This window comes from Bombus affinis, chromosome 1, assembly GCF_024516045.1.
Source record: "Bombus affinis isolate iyBomAffi1 chromosome 1, iyBomAffi1.2, whole genome shotgun sequence".
Classification (NCBI taxonomy): Eukaryota; Metazoa; Arthropoda; class Insecta; order Hymenoptera; family Apidae; genus Bombus; species Bombus affinis.
In genome coordinates, this window is record NC_066344.1 from 8,718,739 (window position 1) to 8,732,117 (window position 13,379).

The 13,379-nt window shown below is 45.9% G+C and overlaps 1 protein-coding gene across 2 annotated transcripts in view; it reads left to right on the forward strand.

Moving 5' to 3' along the window:
- LOC126920255 (homeobox protein caupolican-like) overlaps positions 1–13,379 on the forward strand; it is a 75,473-nt gene that overhangs the window by 29,829 nt on the left and 32,265 nt on the right. For both annotated transcript variants that reach the window (XM_050730351.1, XM_050730361.1), the window contains exon 2: positions 6,547–6,942. In XM_050730351.1, coding sequence (XP_050586308.1) covers positions 6,547–6,942 — 396 coding nt within the window. The remainder of the gene's footprint in view (positions 1–6,546; positions 6,943–13,379) is intronic.

Consider the following 13,379-nt stretch of genomic DNA (forward strand, 5'->3'; position numbering starts at 1 on the left):
AATGCTTTGTAGATTTTTATTTTCCATTCTTACTTTGAAGTTGACAACACCACCGCTAACTAACCGTAATGCTCCACATCGTAGTTCGACGCGAGATACGATTGCGTTCCGAAATAAATGGCAAGGCATTGAAACTCGTTCGCTGACGCAGTACGTTTATCGAGGCGCGAGACGTTTAGGTTTGAAACAATATTCTACGCAGCGCGGAGACAACAGATAACATAGCTGGAAATCCGATTAACTTCTATCCACCAAGCGATAGAGACAAATTGCAATCACGCGACGCGTTGCATTCGAGTTACGTTTCACTGGCAACTGAAAGAGAATAAAAGAGAGAAAGGATCACCGCAACGGTTAATTTGTCGCGAAAAAGAAGTGCTGTCGGGGTCCGGGGCCGTAAATGCCGTTGTCGTACAAGATCTCGCGCGAAGAGGAGGAGGTGGGGTCGCAAGGAGGTCTGAAGAAGGCTCCTGCGCCCTCCTTACGTACTCGAGAATTCAGCGACGAGAAAAAGACACATGGTGGAGGAAGGTGGAAGGAGCTGCCTTGGCAAAGGAAACGGCCAGGGACGGAAGGGGAGAATCGGTCTAGAGACTCTGTCCATTCGTATCCCTGGGTCCGCCATCTTTTTCGTGCGAATTGCGCGCGCGTATTGCGTTCCTATCGGTCTCTGACTGCGTTTACTTCTCCAACGGGGACACTTTTGCTTTAACGGATTTTGCCCTCTCAGAGTGAATCGAATCGTTAGCCCCCGGTGACTGTCCGCGCAGAATTACGTTTGAAATTCTCTCGCGTGATTCCGTGAAATCGGTTGTTAGACGATTATCACGTCGGTTGTTTCGTTGTCGCGTGTGCCAGTGGTGACTAAGAGCGGCACATTGTCAAGTTTCTCCGATTACTTTGCACGAGCGGCGATAACTCGCGATCAAACCGCTACTTAGCTCAACTTCGACACGTGTAATCCTGTTTATGAAGAACCCTTTACTTACCGGTGCGAGTCCTGTTCTCCGAGAATTTGGTCTTCACACTTTGGCCTCTTCTTCTGCGTGTCTTCGTTGCTGACACGCGTGTATGCATAGATTAGTGTTTCGTGAGGAAAAAGAACGATAAAGGAAACCGGCGTGTTAGCTTTTCGAATTTCGGTTTTCACGTTCGCAAAACGTGTCAATCCAACGTGTCAACGTGACGTGTCGTGGTCGACGGATGCCTATCGAAATTCTTGGAAACGATTACCTTCCGAGTCTAAATTAATCAGACGGACGATTTTCAAGAAAAAATTGAAGAGCTAGCCCGAGGGTCTTTTATCGTCACTGATATTGGAGCACGATGTCTATCGGCCGATCGATTACCACGATAGTCCGCGGCACGAAATTATACGTTGGACGGACGCACTTCCGGTCCTTCGGTTCGTGATAGCGCTAACCGATCGGACGATCGACGACAGATCCATGGTTGCAACGTTTCGTTCATGTTCGAAATTAACGTTATTTACTTACGAAACAATCGTTAATAAAATGACGACGCGATCGACCCATCCCAGATCGCGCAGTCATCGACACAGGCGACGATTTCATCGATCGCGCGCGAGTTTATTCAGTGCAGGTATCGAACACGATATCGATACATTGTAAATTCGCGGGCATCGAGAATAAGGGGTTGCCGCACTTACGTCGAAATTACACGTTCGTACCGGTAAATTATTCCTCATCATCGACGTCGAGAGAGGCTGCATTCTCTTTACACCTGCGTCACGCACCGCTTATTCGTGCATCGGATCATCGATAAACCATACTTAACGTTTTCCACGAACCATTCGCTTCTCGACTGGCTCGCGCGTACACTCCAGACCGAACTGCTCCAAGCGTCTTCCAATTAAAACATACGCTATAATTACCCAGCAATCATGATCGAACGTTTCTCGTGGCTGGATTTGAATTTTATTTCTCAATCACTCGCGTTTCTCTTTCTGCCTGTGGCGCACGAATACAGCGATGCACGAACGAAGCCTCTCGCGTAGAGAACCCGTCAGAGAGTTCGTTTCACCCTTGGAGAGGGGTTGATTTGCGAACGCAACTGTCACCGAATCGTCGACGAGTAAAAGAGACCGGTGGTGGGTTTGTCAGGGCTGCAGAAGAGAAACGTGGTGGAAGGTAGAAGAACGGTAGAGGAAAGGACGGACGAACGTGTCAGGACTGTTCCTGCAGGCCCAGGATCCATAGGGTTTTCGCGGCGGTGGTTGCTGCCGCGGGGGTGAAAGCGGGCTTTTAAAAGGTTCCGATGGGAAACCCAGCAGGGCGTGAATGGCTCCAGACGCGCTGGAGGAGCCGAAACGTTCCGTGAGAGACGAATTGGCGAGAGTGAGAATGACGGGACGAGACGAGGAAGGAACGAGGCAGAGTCACGGAGAAAGGAAAGAGACACGACTATAGAACGCATACAGAGAAAGAGGATTATGCGTGCACGGAGACACACGCGCACACAGGCACGCATGTGTCACGGCCTCGAGGTGTTCCACCACCTCCTCCTCCTCCTCCTCTTCTCGGCTCTTTGTTCACGAAAGTTCGGTTTACCTCGTTCCCTTCCGAGACCGGGTCTGTCCGGGTGTCTGCTTTTTTCTCGTCTATTTTTGCGCCAGCTTCTTTCCGAGCGCGCGAACGAGCCTCGAACGACCAGGGAAGATCGTTTCGCTCGTGGAAATAGAGAAACGCCGGTACTCCTGAACGATTATGGCGAACGCGTGTCGTTCTAATCGAAGATTTCGCTGTAGCGATATCGTGGGACTTTGCGTACGTCTCTTAGGGTTGGATACCGAAAGGAGGCACATTTTCGATAGTGACAAAGCCGTGCGAGGCGATGGAGCGAGCGAAAGTGGTCGCGACAGCTCGTTCACCACGAAAGTTACGTCAATGTTGATGAAAATAAATTAAGTAGCATAGGAATTACGGTGAATCGGAGGTCGACAGGATGATCTCGTGGATGATCGGCGAGTCGTCCAATTTCATGGTGGAACGCTATTTAAGTATCACTAGCGATAAATTATCGGACGAAATTTGTAGCCGGCAGCCACGGGGCGTCGAAATATCTTACGACTATTTAGCGCGACGTGGAATCCCGCTTTTCGTAAACACGTCCACGCCGCGAAAAATATGGACGCGTTATAAAAAACGGTGGCGACGTCTCCTTCCTCCCTCTTCTCCATTCTTTTCCTCTTTCTTTTTTCTTCTCCGCCTCTTGTTCGACGAGATTTCTTTTTCGTCGGAGAGCAGCGAGAAAACAAAGGGGCGAAGGGAAAATCGTGCGTGTGAAAATAATGTTTCCGATGATCCTATTTATCACGTTTCCCGTGGGCGTCCTGTCGCCTGGCCTCCGATTTCGACACGCGCTCTACGAATAGAAAGGTGCTACGTGAGCGAACAGTTTTCCTCTGACTCGTCTTCTTCTCCTCCTTCGACTTCGTCTCCTTTTCCTCCCTGCTTCTACAGCAAGCGGCATACGCGAGACGAAGACTCTCTTTATCAACGCGACGATGCACAAGATCCTCTCTCTCTCCCCTTCCACCCTTTCAGCTCTCCGGAGCTCGTTCTCTCGAAATAACTCCACGCCCTTGCCGTATTAATTACCAGGATTCATTTCATCCTCATTTACCGCGAGCTAATTTACCGCGCGGAGAAGCCTACGCGATATATATGTACGCAGACCTTCCCTCGTGAGTACTCTACGCGAGAGATCGACGACGCACGCTGCCTTTGGGAAGCGATTAATCGCGGGATCGCGCCACCGTTGCCTGCCTAGAACGCTAGAACATGGTTCGCGGAATCAGAGGCAACAAACGGGGGGGAATTAATATACACGAGACGAGTATTTTTGGAATCCGCGCGTGATTAAATTCCGCCCTGTTTGAACAGAGGAGTCGTTCGATGCGTGACAGATATATTTCGATATAGAAATATTTATCTAGCAACACGGGATGCGTTGCTACTTTATCGCTAGCGGTGGTAAAACGAGCGCAAGAAAGTCAATCTAGAAATAATTTGTCTCGCTCGTTCGCTTTTCCACTTCGTCGATAACTCTGTTGTCCGTGTAGATAATTTGTAAATGCTAGGAGTATACGCGCGATTATCTAAATAACCAGGACTCCGTGAATTATATCCGTCGATACTGCGTCGACGAAGAACATTCAGTATTCTAAGCAAAAATAATAGGTTGAGACATTGAACAGTCGTATGATTATTCAAACGTAATGGAAGCGCCAGTGCACGTAAGCGCAAGGTAGCTAGAGGTGTCCACTGACGATAAAAGTTGTAGGGAAGCACGATTCAGAGGTGCATTAACGAGAAGTTATTAGCGCAAGATTATTATGTAAAGCGATTAAAACCTATCGGTATATTTATTATCGCTACAATCGATTCGATTTCGATGTTGCGTTTGTTTATATTTCATTTTTTAACAAGGCGTGCAACAGGTATGACGTGCATTATGACCGACGAGACAAACGATTTTTTATCTTTGTGTTGCTCTTGCATATCGTAGGAATGATTAACATTAATTAACCAGTTATCGTGGTGGTAATGTCTTGTTCTCCTTGCGTGATATCAATCTCGTTTTTTTAAGCCAAAGTACTATAATGCAAATTTCGAACCTGATCGATTACGCCAACCAAATTAATTATCGATAGTTTTGCGAAGCTTGTCCTCTCCGACCTAGGTTCATCCATCAATCGATCGTTTGCATTTTTTTTGGAAGTATCGTCTGTTCTTTTGAATATCAAGCGCGTATGTCGTCGACTCGTGTAAAACATATTTGCAATTTGCCCTTCCGAAACTTGTCCGTAGTATCTGTATTTTCACTCGGCCAATATCCTATAGTGTAATATAATAATCCTTTGTTACATAAAACGTGGAATATTTTTGGTCGAACGTGTACAACAATTAGGCTGGAGAACGACGTACGCATCAAGATATTTGCTATCGTTGGTCTGGTTCTGGTACTCGACGTGGCGATAGCAGCCAAACAAAATTGAAGTACTTTCGACGAAAAAAAGCGGTCGGGTGCGTTTCTTTCCGCATTAACATGCGACAAGCGTAATTTTCATGCGATATTTTGGTCGTTTGTAAAAGCGTAAACAAGGATCGTTGATGTACGAAGGCTGGCCAACAATTTGACTTGCTCCAAGATAAATTTCCATTTAATTTATTCGGTCTGGAAAGCTTCGAGTGACATTTACGGTAAATATACTCGGCTGTCATTATACGAAATTACGTGACAATTATTGCTATCGAAGGACCCTGATCGCGAGTGAACATTGATGTCGCACTACATAATTCCAGCCACGGGAAACATAGCACGTACTTCGTTTGAAACTTCGATCAAAGATTTCCGAAGTGAATTATAGTTTGTATTTTTTATTATTATTTGTTCCACCTCTCGATCTCCTTCTCGCGTTGACGGTCCTTTTAAGGAGTTAATTGTCGTGTGTCATCTGTTGTTTAATAACGACAGATACCGCTACTCCATCCTCGATTATCGTCCATTAAAGTAACACGGAATTGCTATCGAGTTATCGAGCACGCATTTATAATCGGATCCGCGGCGATAAGCGTGTATCACCTGCTTTTGAAATTACCGTCATTACCGCTATTAACCCTTTACTCTAGAATTATTTTTAAAACCGATATCGCCTGGTTAACTCGCAATTTATTTCCATGTATCTACTTGTTTTATTCGAGCTGCGAACGTTTTTCTTTTCTTTCCTTTTTTTTATCTCTTTTTTTTTACCTACGTACATCGGTACACGGTGTTAACTAAGAGCTGTTGACGGAAACGACAACGAAACGGGTAATATGAATCAGCGGTAACGTGAGTCACGGACAAAGGGTCGAGGAAAGGCGTAGGGATTTTATATCGTACCACGTTATTGCCATATAATTTGTTTACGTACAGCTTTTCTACCTCGTTTCGATACTCGAGCGATATCTAAACGTAATTCGTTCGATGTATCAGATATCGTCCCGAAACTCGTCCTTCTTAATGTTAATTCAATTAAATTTCCTATCTAGCTGATTATCTTATTATTCGGTGTTACCACCACTTCAAATTTCATTGACAAGATCTCCTCTTATCTCCGCTTTCGTCAAAAGCGCTGTTAATCAGTTTTTTATCGAACCATCGACCCGTTCTACGATATCTATCCACAAGTTCACGAAGATCGTAACCCATACGGCCAAAGATTTTCCATTCTCCGTTTGTTTAAAAAATCAGAAAAAATCTCGATCGCCTACCGTTCCACTCAAACGCTGAAAATATCTCCAATCATTTATTCTTAAGTGTATATTTGCATACATATATACCATACCTACGTTAAAATCCGTAAATTATTTTCCTTTTTCCTATAGAACGCAAAAAAGTAATTCTTTCACGGACATCCAAATTCTTAACCCCGCCCAAACCCATAAGGAACACCTTCGAACCACACCCTATACACACCCATAATCAACTGGCCAAAGCAAGCGAGCATGTTGCTAATACGTGCCGTTGAAATCATTTTAGCTGCTGGTGAGCGGTGGACAACCAACGACGGCGACGTCGCCGGCGATGTCGTCGGGAGGCGCACTCAGCCCTGGCGCGCTCTCGCCTTCGTCGACGGCGACGACGACCGGCGCCGCGGCCGCACCCGCCTCCGGAGGAGCGAGCACCCCTGTGGCCGGCACTACGGGACCCGGTTGCTGCGAAAACGGCAGGCCCATGATGACGGACCCCGTGACCGGACAAACAGTCTGCAGCTGTCAATACGACAGCGCGGCCAGGTTGGCACTGGGCGCATACCCGAGGTTAGCACCCACCGCAACCTCCTACTCGTCTTACCCTACGCCAACACCCTCCACCACCGATCAAGGACCGTATCCTAGCATCGGTATGGACAGCTCCGCGTTCTATCCTCCTTTGGTAAGTATCACTCGTCTTGTTTCTTTGTGCGCTGCTCTCGTTTCTTCTTTCGTTTCTTTTCCTTTTCTTTTTTTTCCCTTCTCTATAAGAAAGAAGGTCGCAGGTTAATTGCGAGAAGCTAATTAGCGATATTTACGCAACGACAAATGAATTATTCATAGGTGATTATTCAACGAAGCTGTTGCGTACGGGAATGTTTTGTAGGGTGGGTAGGATTTGAATATCGTGTACAGCGCGGTTAGCGAGTGTTGCGAGATTTAAATAGTAAGATTCCGGCTCTTTTCGAATATCCTTCCGAGATTATAAAATATTTTTATGGCCATTGCATATGACGAATTATCTTTATTCGAAGCACCCTGTATGCTCGTCTAACTAAAGAATTTCGTGTCACTCTTTACATAGCTCGACGAAATAACTTTCGTTACTTGGAAACGATAAATTACACGAGTTGCGTATTGTAGCGCTAATCGAAAGACTTACGAGCGCCTCGTATTTATAAACGCGATCGTTAAACGGTTTATTAGCTGCGTTTCGAAAGAGGAAAGCAGACGTCCGCCCTCTCGGTGCTTTTGCAATACGCTTTGTAACGTTTCACGCGTGAAATATGCGAGACCATCGTGGTCGCAGACTGATCGGAGCGTCGTGCTAGGCGTGCCGGACAATTATTACTCTCACTGGCCGAACTCAAGACGGATTAGCGGTTGGTCCTGTCACGAATTAGCTTGGAATTCCAGTTGATGGAAACGCGGAGACGAGTCTCTCTCGCGCCCGTTAGAACCACCGAGAAATCCATGCGTCTTACTCGATCGCGTTTTCTAGCCGCCTCCGTCGCCGGCTGTGTCGAATTATTCACGCGCGGCTGTCGTGAGCAGAGCGATAATCTCGTTTAAGTTTCGGTTCGCGGAAGACGCGTCTCGCGTCGTCTAGCTACGTCTAACGAGGACTCCATGATGGATTCACGGTTATATTTCAGGGGCGAATCTCGCTCGCCAAAGACTGCCCGGGAATCTTGTGAAACACGCGTTTCTCGTGCAAACACACGCGTTTCCTCTCGGCCGTTTTCATCGCGCGGAAAAAACACGGCTAAGAATAAGTCTGGCCGTGGTTGCGTTAGGAGAAACGCTTTTGCCCGAGACGAAAATGACATCGCGAAGATCGCGGCTCGCGTGCTACCGAACAAAAGTGTCGGCGTGGGTAATTAAGTCACCGCGGACATTGAAATTACATCGAATCGGTATCGCGTGCAGGACACGAAGAAATAGGTAGGCGGAGCGAGAAACATTCAAGTTCGTTGTAAAACTTGTTCGAAGCGAAAGGAGCTTGGGATCGACACGACGCGACACGGTCAGAGTTCTGTTCGATGTACGTGCATTTAGTTGAGATGACTGCGACGACTTTATACACGTAAAGTGGAGAATATGCAGACCATCGGTCATTCTCTATAGGGCGTTGAATTATTAAGAGATGTTATTAACTGGTACTAGGTACGTAATGTGACGTCTGGAAGAGAGGCATCGGACGATGTTACGTAGGCGGATGAAGTGTTTTGAACACGACAAAAATGAACTCTAGACGGGAGATTGGAGCGAGATCACGCGTGTAGAGCAAAACTGTTTGCGTTTAATCGCGAGCATATCGACGATAGTCTGATAAAACGCGGTTGACGTAGACGTATAGAAATAGACGCGCGATCGTATCGGGGTTTCGGCCAATTTATATCTGCACTCGAGCGTGGATACTCACCACCGGGAGGTAGAAACGATAAAAAGATTGGCGTGGAAAACACGCTCGGTCCGCCAGATGTTGCAAGCCCATTTGAAGCGACTTCGACCGGCGAGCTTCGAACCAAGAAAGGGATAGACAGAGAGAGCTGATAATTAAATTCTGCATTTATTGCCGGCGACGCGACGTTCTCCTTTTTGCCGCCGCAGTTCTCTCGTAGTACGTTGCGAACGATAAGTACATTAATCCTTTGCCAGAGTGAAAGGTCAATTCGAGACACGCCGTATCATACGTTAGAATATCGTGTCGGTGAATTTTTATCGTACGAAACACGCGTTTCCTGTGGCGTGCATCGAGCACCGTGTACGCGTTTGCTTTCCTTTCTCATACGACGGATCGTTCGTGCAATTAGATCCGAACTTTGTTCCAAAATACGTTGCTTCGAAGATAATAACCGGCGCGTTATTATCGTTATTTGGCTTTCGGTGTACGAGAAAGTTCTCCGGGGTGGAGAGAGGAACCGCGCCCAATTAAATTTGAATTTATCGGCATAATTATACTAATTGGTTGTTTTGGACGAAATCATGGAACAATCAATCTTGCGCCCCTCTGCCAACCAGTCGAGACTGATTGGATAAAGGCAGGCAACGAGTTCCAGGTACAGACTTATCCCTCTATGGCACCGTCCAGAGTGACTCGTCATTCTACCACTTAAACGCTACAAGCCATTTAAATCTCACGTACAAAGACGTAATCGAAATCAAATTGAAACTGGAATTCGTTTAACGCTCTTTCAACATCGACACGGAAGCAAAATTCCACTGGTTCAGGAATAGATATTTCCGTGACAAAAGTGCCGGTTTTCTTATCTTAACAGCTTCTCTCTGAGCGCGATTTAATTAACGGGACAGCCGCCTTAAAATAGGACAAGGTGACGATGCGAGGTAGACAGAGTGTAACCGAGTATTTAACTGATCGAGATACGAATGTCCGTGATATCCACGTTTATGATGAATTTCTACCTCGAACCGTGCACACAGCCAATCAGCAACGCGTGTCTTTCGATAACGACCGGCCACCTTTCATTGGGTGAAATTATACGGTCGATTTTTACATCGCCAAATGGAACGAATCGGATGAAATCGCAGATAACGAGCGATTTCGACTGTCGCGAGCCGCATCGTTTCATGACATTCAAATTTCCTCGGAATATTTTCCGTGCCCCGCGTATCGATCGCACGACACCGATTCTCAAGTTGGAAAGTTATCGTCGTGACTCCATCTAGCGGCCGATAATGCGCGCGTGTCGTTACACGGTTTGGTTCTTTCGAAGCGTTTATCTTCACCACCGCAAATGCTAACCGCGGCTTTTTGATCTTCACCGCGCAATCAGTCCCAGTCGGAACTGATAACGAGAGATACCATCGCTCGTCTGCTTATCTCAAACAGTCAAGCTGAAACGTAAGAATGACTTGGATATTGTGCGGACTTGTATATTCTTTGAAGAGGGTTGCGCTCTCGCGAGTCCTGACCATTCGATGATAGGTACCAATTACGAACCCTAATTACGCTGATTAATAGCATTATAGTAGTACGAGGAATGAAACGAGACAGGGACGTAATGAAAACGTAGAATTTGATAAGGAAATTGAAACAACGTTTCATTGAAAATAACAGTATTTGCAAATACTTTCTCTAACGACTGTATTATACAGCAAACACTGTCAATGTTTTCCCCTGTTTCAGAGGATTAAATCTATAACAGACATGTAATATAATAGTCACTTCAGTTCATAGAATAGAATTCCCTTGCACAATAATGCACTAATTAATATTAATGAATTGACAAGTAACATGTTGTAAATTATACACTTAGCTGACTTGCAATTTGTAAAACTAAATTATACCTGTTTTTATTGCAAAATTGCTACTGTCACGCAGAAGAATTTATTAGCATAAGTAATTTGTAACCTGTAAGATTTCGCTATTAATATTCGTTAAATTGTGTTATACAGCACAATCAAGCCATTAAAGGACCAGCACAGTACGTACACAGCATACATAACGGAAGTTGAAAAACAAAAATACCGTAACTTATGTTCTGTTATTTTCAAGATATCAAAAACCTATGAAATTCTCGCAATTCCTTTTCCCAGCCACCATATTAAAAAGTAAAATTCGATGATACGAATCGACTGAAAACAAATTGCAAATAAAATGTTACGCAATGCCGTGGCGCTGCCAGTTCTTAATGGGTTAAATAGAATCAGCGGTACTGATTCAAACATATCCAATCGCTCGATTCCCTTTCCCCTGTAAACTCGTAATCGTCGACCTTAACGGTTCACGTGATTCCATGACAATCAGCATTATGAATGTGCCAGCGATCGACGAACGCACGATATCGGGTCGACAAATTAATTTAGATTGGCGTTTTATCAGCAATAGGGTGCGGGTGGCTCGCGAACGCAAGGAATGCGGATTGAAACGCACGGGGTGTGATTTCTGTTATTTCACAGTTCGTTTCACGAGTGCGTAGCGTTTTGAAGCGGATGTTAATTGATTCTGGGATATTTCCGGACACGTTGTATGCCAATTATGACACCGTTTCTCGACAGTGCCATTCATAAATTGTCGCTCGATTAGGCGCGGAACGTTATCGAGTAGAACTTCGACGCCTGGGTGAAAAATTGTGTTCCGCGCGATTCTTAAACGCGGCCGTAGCTCGTTCTCGATGCAACGGGTCGAGGAAAGAGGAAGCGAAGGAAAGGCGGGAAGCAGAAGTAGCGCTGCAACGAACCTACTTATGGAGTCGATACTGGTTCAGCTGCGTTTGGTGTCGTCGAGCTTGTTGTCGTTCTGTTAATTAAATGGAATTGCGAATTAAGTTGGTTCTCTTTAAAAGTACATAGAGAAACAGGATTTCGTACCTATCGTGTGATGTACGAAACTCGGGCTTGAAGGGATCCAACGTAAATTTTTGTCGTTTGTGTCCTTCAGGATCGAATCAAAGCTACGATTCTGCGATGAACAAGTTCAACCTACGTACAACGGTCTTGTTAGCAATCCTCGAGACACTGCCTCGGTAGATTTCAACGTATCGTTTCACTTTGTAATTGTCCCCCTCAATCTAGTTCGTATCGTATTCAGAAAAGGTTCTCACGCGTTTAGTTAATCGCTCAAGGCCGTATATTATTCCACTTTTCGACTACAAAAGGATAGAAAGATTTACTTTGCAACGACTTAGAAAAAGATTGAAATTTCTTGTGTTTTATCTGGAAACACATGTTGGCGTGATCCCACGCGATTGTTCAAATAAATGGAAATAGCGGACGTTTCCTGTCTCTTCGCAGAGCGGGCTCGTCCGCTCGAATCCACGCGGTCGCATGTCTCCGGCGCAATGAAAGAGCCGTTGGAGCATTCCGATCCGCGATATCGCGAAATGCGTTACTTTACGGCTCATTGATAAGCGTAACACACGTAGCACTCTTAATCGCGGACCGTTTACGCTCTTATAATTGGCAGTTACGCGCGGCTCGCATGCGATACAATGTGCCTACACGGCTCTTGGCTTGGTGTAACGCGTGTTTCGCGCTACGCTCGCACCACTAATGTATGTAAACGCGTCCCCGGTAAATACACAAGCGTTGCCCACCGATCTTTATTCCCCGACATCGTTATGGTGTCCGGCTGAAACTTGATAATGCTCGTTGCACACGTCGCTTGTGTAACATCCTGTAACGTAGACGCGTTCTAAGTTGGAAAACGTTCGAGTCGATTCAGAATACCAGAGTTCATCGCGTTCATACAGAGTCGGTGTAGGAGGCTCGAAATTATTTGCTGAAGGCTGCTTCTCTCAACGCCAGCGTTACAGACAACTCCCCCTCTACTGTTTCTTACATTCATGTGTAATGGAGGGGGAAGCATAGCGAGATCGGAGCGTCAAGTGCTGGTAAATATTGTTGGTCAAAGTCGATTCCAGGTATTCTCTTCTTACGACTTTGCAGGCGGTATTACGTTTCTGTCACTTTGATTGGTAGAACGTTAGAATGTTTATTCTAACTATAATAAAATATAGACTAGAAGACAATAGCAGGATTAAGCTGTCTCGAGGCGAGTCAACGAGTACCGATTTTTTGGCAACATCAAAGATGCCCCGCAGCTTCTTACTCATTTCGTTTGGACGCGTACTGGATGACTTTGTGGAAAGCGTAACCGTGGCTCATCCTGCCTCGCTTGCTTGCTTCGCGTATTCAACATGATCGCGCGAGGCAACTCGAGCGAGGCAGGTATCGGCTGAGCAAGCCTCACGGGTCAACCTTGCACAATCTGTACATAGCTTAATACAAGGAATACATCGATATACAAATTTGTGTAACCCGCTTTAGATTGAGAAGCAAATGATACGCCGAACAGATTGCTTCTAAACGACCTGACGCGACGAATTAAATTTATTTACTACAATGCGTAGTCTGCTCGATACGTAGCTGCAGAGAAGTCGAACCTACCGCAGTCCCCCGTGTCAGACGTCAGACGAAAAATTCGACGCGGCTCCCCTATCCGGACGGTAGTTGGCGTTATTAGTCGGGCTTGACCGATCGACGCTCGAGGAATGCCATTTGTCGTGAGACGATGCGTCGAACGTCATAGCTTTGCACCTTTATCGCAATAAATTGCAGCTAGCCCGCGGCCTGCTCGCCCTGGTCAGCCCTTCG